This window comes from Bubalus kerabau, chromosome 16, assembly GCF_029407905.1.
Source record: "Bubalus kerabau isolate K-KA32 ecotype Philippines breed swamp buffalo chromosome 16, PCC_UOA_SB_1v2, whole genome shotgun sequence".
Taxonomy (NCBI): domain Eukaryota; kingdom Metazoa; phylum Chordata; class Mammalia; order Artiodactyla; family Bovidae; genus Bubalus; species Bubalus kerabau.
In genome coordinates, this window is record NC_073639.1 from 62,991,972 (window position 1) to 63,007,316 (window position 15,345).

Sequence of the window (15,345 nt, forward strand, 5' to 3'; positions counted from 1 at the left end):
TCCTTTTAAATGAAGCTCTCAGCATAAGTTAACAGAACATAAAAGGATTACCCGATCACTTCAGAATTGCTCTTTTGGCAGTAATGTATACCTGCTTCAGAGGAGTGTACACTAGAGGATTTTTTAGGGGTTTGGTAAGCCTTCTGTTCATCAACTCTAATATGGGCTAGTTATATGGGCTCTCCTGCCAGTGAACATGTAGTTAAGTAGCTTACTTTTTGCAGATATATTGTATTCATTCTTTACCATAAGCACCCCTTTAATGTTCTGGAGGTTAATAATAGGATCTCATTGTGCTAAAACAACTATTTACTTTTAAAAAGTGGTCAGCATGTCTACTGCTTTAGTGGCCTCTGCTCTTGGGGATCTCCAAATGTAGCAGTGTAGCAGATGGCCCATAAAATGTTAGTGTTATCCTATGGGAGAACATCCAGAGTAGGGATTACTTAAGAGATTTCAGTGGACATATGTCTCCGTCAGCCTTCATAGGCAGGAATCCGGCTCTTTATTTGACCATTAGCAGTCAGGTAGCGCTCAGCAGTGTTCCCTTGTTGGGGAGGAGGTGCTTGGGGTGAACAAGCATTTATTTTTTTCTTCAGAAAGAACATTTTTCCTTAGAGAGGCTGGTCCAGGGTTTGGAAAGACGGGAGAGCAGATTCAAATACATTACTGGTCTGGTTGCACGTGGAAACGCTGAGCGAAGAAGGAAGATGCCTCCATGTGTATGTCAGGCATCTCAGTGGCTGACGGTGCGCTCTGAGGAGGGAGGGTCCCTGTTCTGAGTGGGGTCTACTGTGTTCTGTCAGATGTGCCGACTCGGGCAGCACAAGCCCATCTGCAAAGTGCTGCGCGACGGGATCATGCGCGTGGGGAGGACTGTGGCGCAGAAGCTGACGGAAGAGCTCGTGAGCGAGTGGTTCAGCCAGCCGTGGGGCAGCGAGGAGAGTGACAATCATTCCAGACTCAAACTTTATGCGCAAGTTTGCCGCCATCACCTAGGTAAATGGAGATTTACGTGACAAAGTCAAATTTGAGATGTAGACTAGCAGATTGTTTCCCCCTTCCCCCATTCTTACCTGAAAAAATCCCATGGACAGAGGAGCCTGACGGGCTACCGTCCATAGGGTCACAAAGAATTGTACGCGGCTGAGTGCACAATCTTTTTGTTCTAAGTAGTTAAATGTTAGTTTTATATATGTGCATGTATATTCTTGAAAAGCAATTTAAAGTAGCCTAAAGAAGTCATATCTAATTTACTCCACATTTCAAAAATGTAGCAGCATGATTTGGTATTAACTGGTTAATTTTAACCCAGATTATCAAGAGAATCTTAGACGTAGCTTATAAGGCGTTAAACACATAGGAGCATAATATACCATGATGTCTGAGAATACATGGCCTCTCAGTTTTTAGTGAAGGTGTGTGGAATTGGTCTGAAAGGAAAATGATTGGTTTTGTCCTTTTTCTTCTGTTCTCCAAATAAGGCTCTTGCAGAATTTATAATACGTGGCCCCATGTTTATTCCCTGTTTATCTACAAGCTTGTGTTTCAGTGTGGAGATAGCATTTTGGGTGTCAGAACCAGAGTATTGCAGCCTGGAAGCATAGCTCTTTAGAAAGTGACTGTTCTGAGTGTCTGCATCAGCCAGACCTGCAGGACGTCCCTGAAGTCACTTCTCTGTGTGTCCTCTTTCAGCACCTTATCTGGCCACTCTGCAGCTCGACAGCAGCCTGTTGATACCACCTAAGTACCAGACCCCACCAGCAGCAGCACAGGCGCAAGTGCCACCTGGGAGCGCTGGGCCTTTAGCTTCAAATCCAGGCTCGGCCACGCCCTCGGCGGGCAGTGCGTTTAATCCCACCTCCAACGGCAGTTCTCTGAACCCGGCTGCAAGCAGTTCAGCCTCTGGCTCTTCCGGGCCCCCAGTCTCCACATCGGCCTCTGCTCCCATCATCAACCAGATCAGCACTACCTCTTCCTCAGGATTCAGCGGTAGTGTTGGGGGGCAGAACCCCAGCACTGGGGCCAACGCTGCAGAGAGAACGCAAGGGAGCCTGGGCTGCGCTGGAGACACCGAGCCTGGGCAGAGCTCCTCGCAGCCCTCCCAGGACGGACAGGAAAGGTACAGTACTCTGACCGAGCCGAGTGGCCTCGGCTTGGACCCCTGGGCTACCCTTCCTCTGTGCCCCAGCCCCCTCAACTTCATGCGTCTCTAAACCTAGTGAAGCACTGTATTTCTGTTCTTCCCCAAAGAAGGTAACACCTGTCAGTCTATAGTTCAGTGTTAAGAAATTTGAGAACTTCTTATAAACTTACTAGTAATTATTCTATTACTAGTATAATAGTATGTACTTACTAATTAATATACTTAGTGTAATTAATATTACTATTAATACTATATGAATAATATTTCTCTGGTGGCTCAAATGGTACAGAATCTGCCTGCAACGCAGGAGACCCAGGTTTGATCCCTGGGTTGGGATGATGCCCTGGAGAAGGGAATGGCAACCCCTCCAGTATTCTTGCCTGGAGAATCCCATGGACAGAGGAGCCTGGTGGGCTACAGTTGGACAAAGAGTCCGACACGACTGAGTGACTAACATTTTCACTTTCAACCTCTTCGTATTAACATAACAGCATTATAAAACATCCTTGTAGAAGGAAACCATGGCGGTGAAAAGAGATCTCCCATTTTAGAGAAGCACATTGTCATTTTCCATCTATCTTGGTGCTGACTGATTGGGTTTGCCTTCATTTTGTTCCCTGTTGATGTTGCATTTACTCTGTAATCTCTGTCCAGGGAGTCGGTCTGCTCTGGAGTTGATGTATTTTTTATAATTTATGTTGCACGTCTCATAAGTGGCTCTGTGTACAGTGTTACAGAAAGGGAGAGAATAGGCATTCCCACGGAGCCCGACTCTGCAGACAGCCAAGCCTACCCTCCGGCTGTCGTCATCTACATGGTGGACCCCTTCACGTACACTGCGGAGGAAGACTCCACTTCCGGAAACTTTTGGCTGTTGAGTTTAATGCGCTGCTACACAGAAATGCTGGATAATTTACCTGAGCATATGAGAAATTCTTTCATTCTCCAGGTAACTAACTGCAAGTTTATTTACTTTGTTGTTTTTATGAATGTGAATACATTTTTTTTAACTGTATGTATATGAAAACAGAAAAAAAATTATTCTTAATTCTACCTTTTAGATTCAGACATTGTTAGTTAGTATTTTGATGTTTCTCTAACCTCCTTTCTGTGTTTGTTTACACAATTGAGACCATGTTTTCATGTAATTTTTTTCTACCGTTTCACTGTTTTGGCAGGCTAGTGGTTGGGATTCTGTGCTTTCAATGCCAGGGCCAGGTTCAGCCCCTGGTTGGGGAACTAGGGTCCCGAAAACTGCATAGTGTGACTAGTAAATAAATGAATACTGCCAGAATAAACATCTTTATGTGTAATCTCTCGTTTACATTTCAAGTATTTCTTAAAATGGATTCTTAGATAAAGATACTGATAAATAACGCCAGATTCCTTTCCCAAAAGGTTATAGTTATTTACAGTTCTCTCAGGAGTGAATGAGCATGCTCATTTTCACTGCACCTTTACCAGCTTCATAGTGTAATAATTTTTTAAGTTTATAATTTAATAGGTGAAAAATGATGGGTGTTTAGATTTTTGTATTACTGTCCCTTTTAACTCAAGTCATTTCTATAGAATTAATTTAAAGCTCCTGGTGTAGTCTGTTGATAGTTTTTCATCGAAGTTTGTATCTCACATGATTAGACAGTAATTCCAGTGATGCCATGCATATTAAGTGTAAGAACTGAGAAATATATTTTAAAGCAAGTTTTAAAATTTGAGGGCATAGCAACAATAAATTGAGAATTTATCCTTAAAATGGGAACAGGGTAATTTCTAAGTGACAGTGTAACTTGCCTAGCAGAGTGACACCCCTTCTTAAACTGCTGTTAGTTGTAATATAAGACTTTGTGTCACTGAAAGGAATTAAGATTGAATTATATTGTTTGGCATTTCTGTATTTTAAGACTAAAGTTGCTTCCCCCATTCAAATAAAGAATGCATGCCGTTTCATTTTCCAGCTGCCTGTTAGCATGTTAGATCTGTTTCCAGTCTTGTTTGTATTTGTGTCTGTAGATTGTGCCTTGCCAGTACATGCTGCAGACAATGAAGGATGAGCAAGTTTTCTACATTCAATACTTGAAGTCCATGGCATTTTCAGTGTACTGCCAGTGCAGGCGACCTCTGCCTACACAGATCCACATTAAATCCCTCACAGGATTCGGGCCTGCCGCCAGCATTGAGATGACTCTCAAGAACCCGGAGGTAGGCAGCAGCAGGGCAGAAATTGGCAAAGACTGCTTTTATACTAAAGATGCAAGCCAGGAGAATTACTTGCTTGTTCTGTCTTCTCCCTTTATATAAGAGTGGTAGATTTCTCTAATCCTTAAGTTGAAATAGAGGAGATAACTTCTCTGAACTTGTATAATTTTTTGAGAAAGGAGGCAAGCAAACTCCTGCTTTTTTCTTGATGTAACACCTAAGGCAACAATACGCTTATCCTTTTTACTTTACTTACTAATGTTCAGCTTTCCTATGTTTATTTTGCTCATTAGTTTTGGAAGCTGATCTGTGTCTCGAATCACTCTCTACCTCCACCTCCCCCAGCTCTTTCCTCCTGGAGCAGCTGTTGTGTGTGTTCACTCCACACGGACCCCTCTCCTTCTGATGCTTTCTCTTTCCCTGGTCTCTGTGCTTGTGTGTGTGGATGAATGTGTTTTCTCTCCATCTTCCTAACCCTATCTTCCACAAATGTGTACCTCCAAAACACCAAGGCAAACGTGCTTTAAACAAGAGTTGTATACTGCTCTTGTTTTACTAAATCGTCTTTTCCTGAAGATAGATGTACAGGGCAGTGTTGAGGACTTTCAAAGCCTTCAAAAATCAATTCCACAACTTTTGCATGAAAAATTAGCCATTAATAAGAGCCAGCAAACAATGCTTTACTGTTAGAGAACTTGATACCCAAAATAGCTAGTTTTAGTCGGTAATGTTTTTCTGGAAAACTAAAAAAAAAAAATGATGTACTACTTAATACCGCATTTGTTGTAACCTGGTTCAAGTCAGCTTGGTCCCAGGGAAAGGAACTGCTTAGCTGACAGCTTACATCCAACTCTGGGGTTATAGAAAAGTTCTGTCTTTGGCAATTCTAGGTTAGTTTGTTGAGTTTGTGTTTTTTTTTTACTTTGGTGAGCAAGTCATCTATTTTCTCTACTAGCTTTTTCTAGAATTGTAATAAATCCGTTTCTACTTCTTATTTGTGTCTGGAAATCAAGAGTTTGTCCTTTCTGTATACATTTTAAATCTTTTAGTTCTTTACCTCTTGTGGTTATTGTACAATTCAGATGCAGTCATTCCTTATGCTTTCATAAGAAGCTACCACAATTTCAAGTGACAGCTAATAGCAGTCTGCATTTTCATAGAAGTGAGTAAAGGCTGACTACCTATATTAAGATATCCCAAGGCATTATGTAATGTTTTAAAAGATTATATAACGTACTGGCAGAACACCGTGAGAGTTCATGAGACAAAGTAAGGCTCAGATGAAAATAAATTGCAAAAATATGCTTTCCTTTTGCTTTGGAACAGGAAGAGAGAAATCAATTGTTTGACTTAATTAAAAACCTAAGAACCAAACATCATGAATACTTGCTGAGGTCTCTGAGTCTTCCCTTGCGTGAGGGTCCTGGCTCACCGCTAGGCGTGGCCTCTCCCTCAGTCTGCGGGTAGAATTTCACTTTCACTCCGTGGCTGGAGCTGAGTGTCTGCTGCCAGACTCTGTGTTAGGTGTCGACTATGCAGCGGTGAGCGAGATGCCAGTCCTCTGCTTCCAGGGATTCGCAGTTTCTGCAGTGGCACAGCCTTATGCAAGCTCCTGGAGCCACGATCCCACTTGCTGTCTCTGTAGGGTTGCCTGTTCTGGGTGTTTTATATAAATGAAATCATCCCACATGTAAGTTTTTATGTCTGGCTTCTTGCACTTAACATCATGTTTTCAAGGTTCCTCCATGTCATAGCACATATGGCACTTCTTCTTTGGCTAAATAATGCTCCATTATATGGATGGACCACAACTTGTTTATCCCATTAGTGGATGGACGTGTGGACTTTTCCACTTTCTGGCTGTTGTGACTGCTACTGCTAAGTCGCTTCAGTCGTGTCCGACTCTGTGCAACTCCATAGACGGCAGCCCACCAGGCTCCCCCGTCCCTGGGATTCTCCAGGCAAGAACACTGGAGTGGGTTGCCATTTCCTTGACTAATGCTGCTCTAAATAGTTGTGTATGAGTTTTTATGTGGCTATGTGTTTTTGGTTTTTCTGGTGTGAAATTTCCAGGTCTGTGGAGAGTGAATGGATCAGTGATAAGGTTAGGTTTAAAACTTGAACAAATTGTTGAATATCTTTGTATCCCTGAAATAAAGGAATTCGGTTAAATTATCTCTAAAGTCTCCTTTAACTTCAAAATTCTGTAATTGCATTATTACTGTTTATTATGCTGTAGTTCATGGGCTGGCAGCTCTGACTGTGGGCTAAACCCAGCCTGCAGCCTGCATGTGTATGAGCAGTCAGATGGGAGTGATGGTTACAGTTTTACAAAGAGAGGATTATGTGAAAGAGACTTGCAAGGCCTAAAGTGTTTGCTGTCCAGTCCTTTACAGAAGTTTGCTGACCCCTGCTGTAGTCTACTAAATACCGATATGTATGTAATAGCTGTAAACAAAAAGGTTAAATTTCACCACAGTCTATCTAAAATATTTGTCTTCGGTAACAGCTAATGCTTTGATTTCTTAAACTGCACACACATACACATAGTAAAGTATAATATACATACTGAAAAGTGCCCAGTCTTAAGTGTTCAGTTCAGTCGCTCAGTCGTGTCCGACTCTCTGCGACCCCATGAACCGCAGCACGCCAGGCCTCCGTCCATCACAAACTCCCGGAGTTCACCCAAACCCACGTCCATCGAGTCGGTGATGCCATCCAGCCATCTCATCCTCTGTCGTCCCCTTCTCCTCCTGCCCCCAATCCCTCCCAGCATCAGAGTCTTTTCCAATGAGTCAACTCTTTGCATGAGGTGCCCAAAGTACTGGAGTTTCAGCTTTAGCATCAGTCCTTCCTAAGAAATCCCAGGGCTGATCTCCTTCAGAATGGACTGGTTGGATCTCCTTGCAGTCCAAGGGACTCTCAAGAGTCTTCTCCAACACCACAGTTCAAAAGCATCAATTCTTAGGTGCTCAGCTTTTTTCACAGTCCAACTCTCACATCCATACATGACCACTGGAAAAACCATAGCCTTGACTAGACGGACCTTTCTGGACAAAGTAATGTCTCTGCTTTTTAATATGCTATCTAGGTTGGTCATAACTTTCCTGCCAAGGAGCAAGCGTCTTTTAATTTCATCAGTGTAATCACCATCTGCAGTGATTTTGGAGCCCAGAAAAATAAAGTCAGTCACTGTTTCCCCATCCATTTGCCATGAAGTGATGGAACCGGATGCCATGATCTTTGTTTTCTGAATGTTGAGCTTTAAGCCCACTTTTTCACTCTCCTCTTTCACTTTCATCAAGAGGCTCTTTAGTTCTTCTTCACTTTCTGCCATAAGGGTGCTGTCATCTGCATATCTGAGGTGATTGATATTTCTCCCGGCAATCTTGATTCCAGCTTGTGCTTCCTCCAGCCCAGCGTTTCTCATGATGTACTCTGCATATAAGTTAAATAAGCAGGGTGACAATATACAGCCTTGACGTACTCCTTTTCCTATTTGGAACCAGTCTGTTGTTCCATGTCCAGTTCTAACTGTTGCTTCCTGACCTGCATACAGGTTTCTCAAGAGGCAGGTCAGGTGGTCTGGTATTCCCATCTCTTTCAGAATTTTCCACAGTTTATTGTGATCCACACAGTCAAAGGCTTTGGCATAGTCAATAAGTGTACTGCTTACTGAATTTCTATAAGTAAAAATATTATGTAACTAAGAGCCAGAAATAAAGCATAACAAGCATCCATCTCTAACATCCCTTCTAGTCACTCCAGTGGTAATCACTATTTTGACTTGTAACAGTGTAATTTTGCCCATTTTTTGGCTTTTATATAAATGGAATTATAATTTACAGTCTTTTGTGTGACTTTGATTCAGTGCTGAGAATTACCCATTTTGTCGCCTGTGATGGTTTTTTCATTCTCTTGGCATTTAATGCCCTGCTTGTGTAATTTTATCACAGCTTAGCATCCATGTTACTATTGATGGTTATTTAGGTTGTTTTCTCTTCTGAGCTTTTTTTTTTTTTTTTTTTAATTTAAAAACTAAAAGTAGAAGTTTTTATTGAGTTCTTTAAATTACTACTCCATATTTTTCTTATTACTAGAAAAGTTTTTAAGCAGCCATTCTTAACTTGACCAAAATTTTAAAAAGCAAAGATATTTTGTAAATGTGTCACAGACACGGGTGACAGAACCCTACTTTTTCTAAGAGGACCTTCATCTGAATAAAATCATGAGTTTTTAAGTAAGCCTCCACCAAGTCTTCTGGTAATTGAACAGAAGCAAGCCCACCATGGTCCATGGGAGATGGGTTAGACAGACAGATGTTCTTTCAGTTTTTCCATAATTTCATTCATTTTGTTGCTTGGAATTAACATCACAGTTTGCAGGGGCTTCATTGGTACATCATCAAAGGACCATCGGCCTCCCAGACACGTGTCACTCTCCTCCTGCACCGAGTAGTTGAATTTCAGGATTGTCTTCTCGTAGAAAAATTCTTCTTCTGCATTTGCAAACATTAACTCATCTTTTTTCTGGTTGCTCCATTTCTTTTTGGAATTCTTTTTTCCTGCTTCCACAAACATCTTGCTGATCAGAAGGTAGAAGTAACACATCCCACATGGCTTGTTAGTTTTGTGTGCCTTTTTCTGAGCTATTAAAATGGATACTGTTATGAACATGCTTATACCTGTCCTTTGTCAGCATATATGTGCATTTGTGGGGTGGGGATCAGAGGGTACATGTTTGTTCCGCTTTTAAGGCTGTTGTCAATACTTTCCCAAAGCACATCATATACCAGCAGTGAGAGAGAGTTCTAGTCACCCTGTTCTCATGAGTACTTGATGTTGTCTGTCTTTTGCATTTCAGACATTCTGGTGGGTATATAGTAGTTTTAATCCTAATGACTTTCCTAATGACTTTCCTAATGACTAAGTTGGGCCAATTATTTATTTTCATAAAGAAATACTGGCTTGAGTTCCCTAGCTCATGTGACTTATACAGTCTTTTTGTATCATTATTTATTTATAGGACTAGTCGGGGTGCAGTCTGTTGTCATTTCTCCCTGTTGGTTTCCCTCAGTGCTATATGGGGTTTGTTGTGAACACCGAATTGAGTTGCTCTGTGTTGTTACTGATTCTGATTTTGATTCTTATTTCAGCGGCCCAGCCCGATCCAGCTTTACTCCCCTCCTTTTATATTGGCCCCAATCAAAGACAAGCAGACAGAGCCGGGAGAGACACTCGGTGAAGCGAGCCAGAAATACAACGTGCTCTTTGTGGGCTATTGTCTGTCTCACGACCAGCGCTGGCTTTTGGCTTCCTGCACTGATCTCCATGGAGAATTATTAGAAACTTGTGTTGTAAATATTGCTTTACCAAACAGGTGAGGAGCCTTGGTGTTCATGGTGCATGGAAACTGACACTGTGCCTTTTCTCAGCTAATGGATATTTCTAACTCTCCCACCTAAATGCAGTGGGTACCATGTGGGTGGGTTCTTTGGAATTTTCTTGGTTTTGTCATACTGAGTAATAGCTGTGACTCATTTGGGGACCCTTTTCCATTTATTTGAGGTCACGGAGGAGTAAAGTATCTGCACGTAAGATCGGATTACAGAAGTTGTGGGAATGGTGCGTCGGTATTGTCCAGATGACATCTCTGCCCTGGAGAGTTGTGATCGGGCGACTCGGGCGTCTAGGCCACGGGGAACTCAAAGGTGAGAAATTCCTGAAGCAAAGGAGAGGAAGAGGGCTGAGCTAACATCATTAACTAAGCTGAGGGAGGAAACAGTAAAGTTGGGAGTAAGAGTAGATAGAGCAGGTTATATTTTCTGATTCTTTTAAATGTACGGGGTAAACTTGTGATTTTTAGACTTTTTATTAGCAACAGAATCATTTACAAAGAAAATTTTAAATATTGAACCTAGCAGAAAAATAATTCTTTATATTAATCTATAAAAGTGACACTAAATTAGAATTTCTAACATTTGTGTATTGAGTCAGTGAGAAGAACAAGTGGTTTTTGTTTTTTTTTTTTTAAACAAGTCAGTTTTACCTGGAAAATTTTATATCAGATTATGGATGATAGTAAACGTCATATACAGCCTTTACTTGCATTTGCTTGTTTGTTTTTGATGGTTGATGGTGAGGAGATTGTATTGTTTCAGTGGCGTGATAACAAGATAATCCTTGTTGACAAGGACAAGTAGTTGCAAATTTGAACCGTCTTTATAAAACATCACCACTGTCTGATAGTCTGTGGTCTGGAAATTTAAGAGAACAGGTGTTTTTTTTTGTTTGTTTTTTTTTTTTTTAAAGTTGAATCCCCCAACTTATAAGGAATATAAGAAATACAACAAAGGAATAAAAATAAGTGCCGTGTAACACCACTGACCACTGGCAGCTGCCTTGCCTGACATTGAGCCCAGCTCATTGATTATCCTCGTGGAGCTACTTGTAGAGTTTTATTTGAACAGGCCTAGATTATCTTTTTTTAAGGCCTATCAATGGCATATCTATAAAAAGTCCAGTATACGCATATAGATGTGAATTTTTTCTAAGGTGTGTGCAAAAGCAAGCATGTGTCACAAATTAGCCTGGTAGTTTTCATGTTTCATGTGTATATTAGGGCAGAGTTGGCAAACTTTCTTTGTAAAGGGGCAGATAGTAAATATTTTGGACCGGGCAGGCTAGCTGGTCACTGTTGAGCAACCCAGCTGTTCTATTGTACTGTCAGAATAGCCAGACAGTACCCCCTTGAGTGGGCATGGCTGTGTTCCCAGAGACCTTGCTGACATCAGGTGGTGGGCACGACCTGGCCTTGCGGACCCTTGTATTGGAGTGTGCATAGTATTTCTTTACGTGAAATTTATATCAGGTATTTGGGGAAACCCTGAAATAAACCCCCTGATATGGAGATAACTCGTCTTGTATCAAGTGCCCAGAGGGGTTAATTATTAGGGTTTAACAGCAGTTTATACAAATATATAATATGTATTAAGTGTTTGTTTAGGAATCTTCTTATACAGAGTTTTTTATTATTATTATTAAATCATACTCTAGGCCAAGAGAAAAATATCACTTTTCATTTTTAAAAGAATATTATACTTATAATGAATGTATCAGTAGCCTGGAGGTCTAATTCATTAGGGGATTCATCATTTCATTTATGTCAGAATTCCTATCTTCTCTCATAGTATACCTTTTAGTCAATCTTACTTCTTAAAGGCTTTAAGCTACTCTTAACCCTTGGGAAAAGTTAGAATATAATAGAAAAGAAGTAGAGGGGATGAAAGTATAGCCTAGTAGTCTAGTTATCTGGTGTTTTGGAGAATTATTAGAGCTGTTGCCCTCCCTTGTATGATTTTTTAGAAGGGACACAAGTATGACCAAGAGCTCCATCAAAAGACTGAGAGAAAATGTACCTTCAAGGAGTAAACACAGGAAACAGCCTAGTGTCCAGGACACGAGTTTCTTCCTTTGGGGAACCGAGCTCTGCACCACTTTGCATTTCTGTGGAGCAGTAGCAGATACGGGTCCACAGATTTCAGTTTTGTGAATCTCTGTTCTTTATCACCACGGTGTTTGTGATAAAAAGAATCATACTGGCTTTTCTTTCTTATTTGGTTTTTAAATACTGAATTCACATCTCTTGGGTTTTTCTGTGGTTTTTTCAACATACAACCTCCTCCATGTTCCTTGACCCTTTTTATTTCAGCCACTTCTGTTCACTGTTCATTGGGAGTATGAAATTTTCGTGAATGTTTTGGGGTTTTTTAAACTTTTTAAGGGAGAGCAGCATGTGGCAGTGGAGAGGTGGAGTGGTGTTGCCTCTGGGGTGTGACAGTGTACAGCTGCACTCACGTCACACTGATGGGCTCCTGTGTGTCCAGGGTCAGAATAAAGGGAGGGCCAAGTGCTCTTCAATTCCCAGAGTAACATCACCCTCCACAGTTCTGTGATGAGATATCCTGCCTTTGTTTGGGGGCAAGAAACAAACAATAGAAAATTTGTGCCACCTTTTTAATCTGAACAGCTAATGTGGCGTTATCTGGAGCATGTTACTTGCACCCATTGCTTACCAGCTGTTCGGGGCATGCCAGGAAAGGGTCCCCTTGGTTCCTTCTGCTGCTCACCTTTGATGAAACCACCAACCTAGAGCAGTAAACCAAACTGAGGTTCGCCCCCAGCTGTGCTCTCTTCTGAGGAAAAGTATCCATGAGGGTGTGAAAGAACCAGGCCTGGAGAAGGAGAAAGGGCAGAATAGACTGGTATCCCCAACAGAAAGTATGTGCACATCTGCCTGCGTCTGTGCTGGGCCCCCACGTGACCTCAGCCTCCATAATGGTAGGCCTTTGTTCCCTTGTTAATGAAGTGTAATCGAGGTCAAGTAACATTTTCTTTGTAGCAAGGAGGGGAACCTGTATAAAGACATATTCCCTTTAGGGCCCAATCCTGGAAATTCAATTATCAGGCAGAACTGGTAAAACACTCAAAGCTCACATCAGTATGCATTTCAAAGACTGTGTGAGACTGTGGTATTTGATTCCAGATTGGAGTATCCTCCTCGGAGAATGTTCACTACAGACAATCAGTAAACGGCTCAAGGACGTGTGCCGGATGTGTGGAATCTCTGCCGCAGACTCGCCTTCTATCCTTAGTGCCTGCCTGGTTGCCATGGAGCCCCAGGGCTCCTTTGTAGTGATGCCAGGTAACTCTCTTGTCAGTTTTCTTAATTAGGTATCAGAGTACTTCAGTCCATTTATTCTGAAGTTCACACACAAATATAGATTGTATCTTTATGAAAAACAATTGTACTCAAGGCTCAAAAGTGGAAACCGTTTGGTCTCTTCCAAGGGAGTGGTTTGTGACTTTATTATCTGTTAACCATCACTTGGGAGAGAGCCTGAGTCCTGAGTGTGATCGAGAGCTCTTAGAGTCATGGCGAATTATTTGCCTGACCCCGGCCTTTTGGGCAGGTTACATCATTTCTTTGTGCTCTGTCCTCCTTATGACATGGGGTAGTAGTTCTTACCTCATGATGTTGGCTTTGATGATTGAATGAGGTGAGTAAAGATTTAGTAAAGAATCTAGCATATAGTGTGCATTCAATAAATATGCATTTTAACAATTTTTAGTTGAATGGTATCATTTCTACAGAATTGCGCTGTTGGGAGAACAGTCCTTTATAAATTATTAGCAATCACAGGAGTATAGAAGGTTTTATTTTTAGAAATACTTATTTAATTAAATCATACTTGGTTGGCTCAGTCCAATTTTATCTTAACTTTCCTAATGTGAAATCTGGCTTGGGCTATGGGTAAATGCTCTGAGTCAGTTTCTTGAAAATATTTAAACAAATGGGCTCAACTTTAAATGTGTGTCCATCATAGCACTTGTGTCAGACTCATATCAGTCCAGCTCAGGTCCTCTTAAAATGTATTTCTGGAGTTGTTCACTGCTACACAAAAGGAATGAATACCTTTTCCCTGCCTTTTAAGATGCTGTCACAATGGGCTCTGTTTTTGGTCGAAGTACTGCACTGAACATGCAGTCATCTCAGCTTAACACCCCTCAAGATGCTTCCTGTACACACATCTTGGTGTTCCCAACATCGTCAACCATCCAGGTGGCTCCAGCCAACTATCCCAATGAAGATGGGTTTAGCCCCAACAATGGTGAGTGGGCACAGTGCAGCTCGACTCCTTCACCAAAATGCCGTGCTATAGCAAGGAGTCACTGCACTGCGGCGGGTTCTTCTGTGTTGTAATGAACAGCTTATAGAGCATGAGGGAACTGAAGGGCTAAGAATCTTTTCGGTCTTGAGGATTTCATTTATACTATTGCCAAGGCCATATAAACACTTTCCTCTCTTGGGTAGTTCACTTTCTCCTGTTTTTCATTAAATGAAAGGCAGAAAGTATCTGATTGTGTGCTGTGATGTCACTTTTTCAATGAATATTTCTTAGCTGGTTTGAAATGGGTGAAGACTACTGGGCAGTAGTCAGATAGCATCTAATTCGCTCTGAAACAACTCCTTAGTTAATGATTCTTAATAGATATTCTTGGTTTGAATATCTTAAAGCATTTGTTAAAAAAACTGTAAAATGCTCAATATTACACAGCCATTTACAGTGTTTTTTGAGGAATTTTTCACAGCATTTCCTCCCGTTAAATGGGGAGGGTAAAAGGCTATCACCCTGCATGTATGCACACAGGTAAGATGTGTAGCATGATCGTGGTGTCATAATACAGAAACAGAACCAGCGGAACTGTTCTTGGTGACTAGGCTTCCCATTTTATACTTTCCAGGTTCTCTACTGTGTGTGTGCCTTACTTCTATGATATAGGAGAGGATTTCGTAGGGAAATCAGTGTGCTTTGATCTGCTGGTGTAAGAGGCCTCCAGTTTCAGGCCAAGTTCACACCTATTAGCATGCATTAATTCAGCCTTAAGTGTTTTTAGATGCTAATTGGATATATAGATGGAGTGTGCTGTTTTCTTGGATGGCGTCAGTTTTAATTTTGTTTAATAATTAAATTGCTTCTTTAGCTGTTTTGCCATCTTTTATGTGCCTTTGGAGGCTGGAGTTTTATGTTATTTCTCCATTCTGTGCATACTTCACACTAGGAGATCACTAGAGACAGGACACAATGAAAGGCTTATTTGCAGCACCTTGAACCCAAAGGGCACACATTAAGTCTAAGTGGTTAATGATACATACCTAGAACAGCCCTAGGCCAACAAACTGTGTTTTGCTTTAAGTCGGGGCTGTGGATGAGCTTTTTAATTTTTGTGTTTTTCTCTCTCCCCTCTAGATGACATGTTTGTTGACCTTCCATTCCCAGATGATATGGACAATGATATTGGCATATTAATGACTGGGAATCTCCATTCCTCTCCCAACTCCTCCCCAGTCCCCTCCCCAGGCTCTCCTTCTGGAATCGGCGTGGGCTCTCACTTTCAGCACAGTCGGGTAAGCATGACTTGGGAAACTTGGCACGTTTAAAC

The 15,345-nt window shown here is 41.4% G+C and overlaps 1 protein-coding gene across 5 annotated transcripts in view; it reads left to right on the forward strand.

Moving 5' to 3' along the window:
• Positions 1-15,345, forward strand: part of MED13L (mediator complex subunit 13L) — a 280,536-nt gene that overhangs the window by 256,852 nt on the left and 8,339 nt on the right. For all 5 annotated transcript variants that reach the window (XM_055550352.1, XM_055550351.1, XM_055550353.1 and 2 more), the window contains 9 exons: positions 807-999; positions 1,696-2,122; positions 2,876-3,095; positions 4,157-4,345; positions 9,498-9,721; positions 9,910-10,052; positions 12,887-13,045; positions 13,836-14,012; positions 15,153-15,310. In XM_055550352.1, the coding sequence (XP_055406327.1) occupies positions 807-999; positions 1,696-2,122; positions 2,876-3,095; positions 4,157-4,345; positions 9,498-9,721; positions 9,910-10,052; positions 12,887-13,045; positions 13,836-14,012; positions 15,153-15,310 (1,890 nt within the window). The remainder of the gene's footprint in view (positions 1-806; positions 1,000-1,695; positions 2,123-2,875; positions 3,096-4,156; positions 4,346-9,497; positions 9,722-9,909; positions 10,053-12,886; positions 13,046-13,835; positions 14,013-15,152; positions 15,311-15,345) is intronic.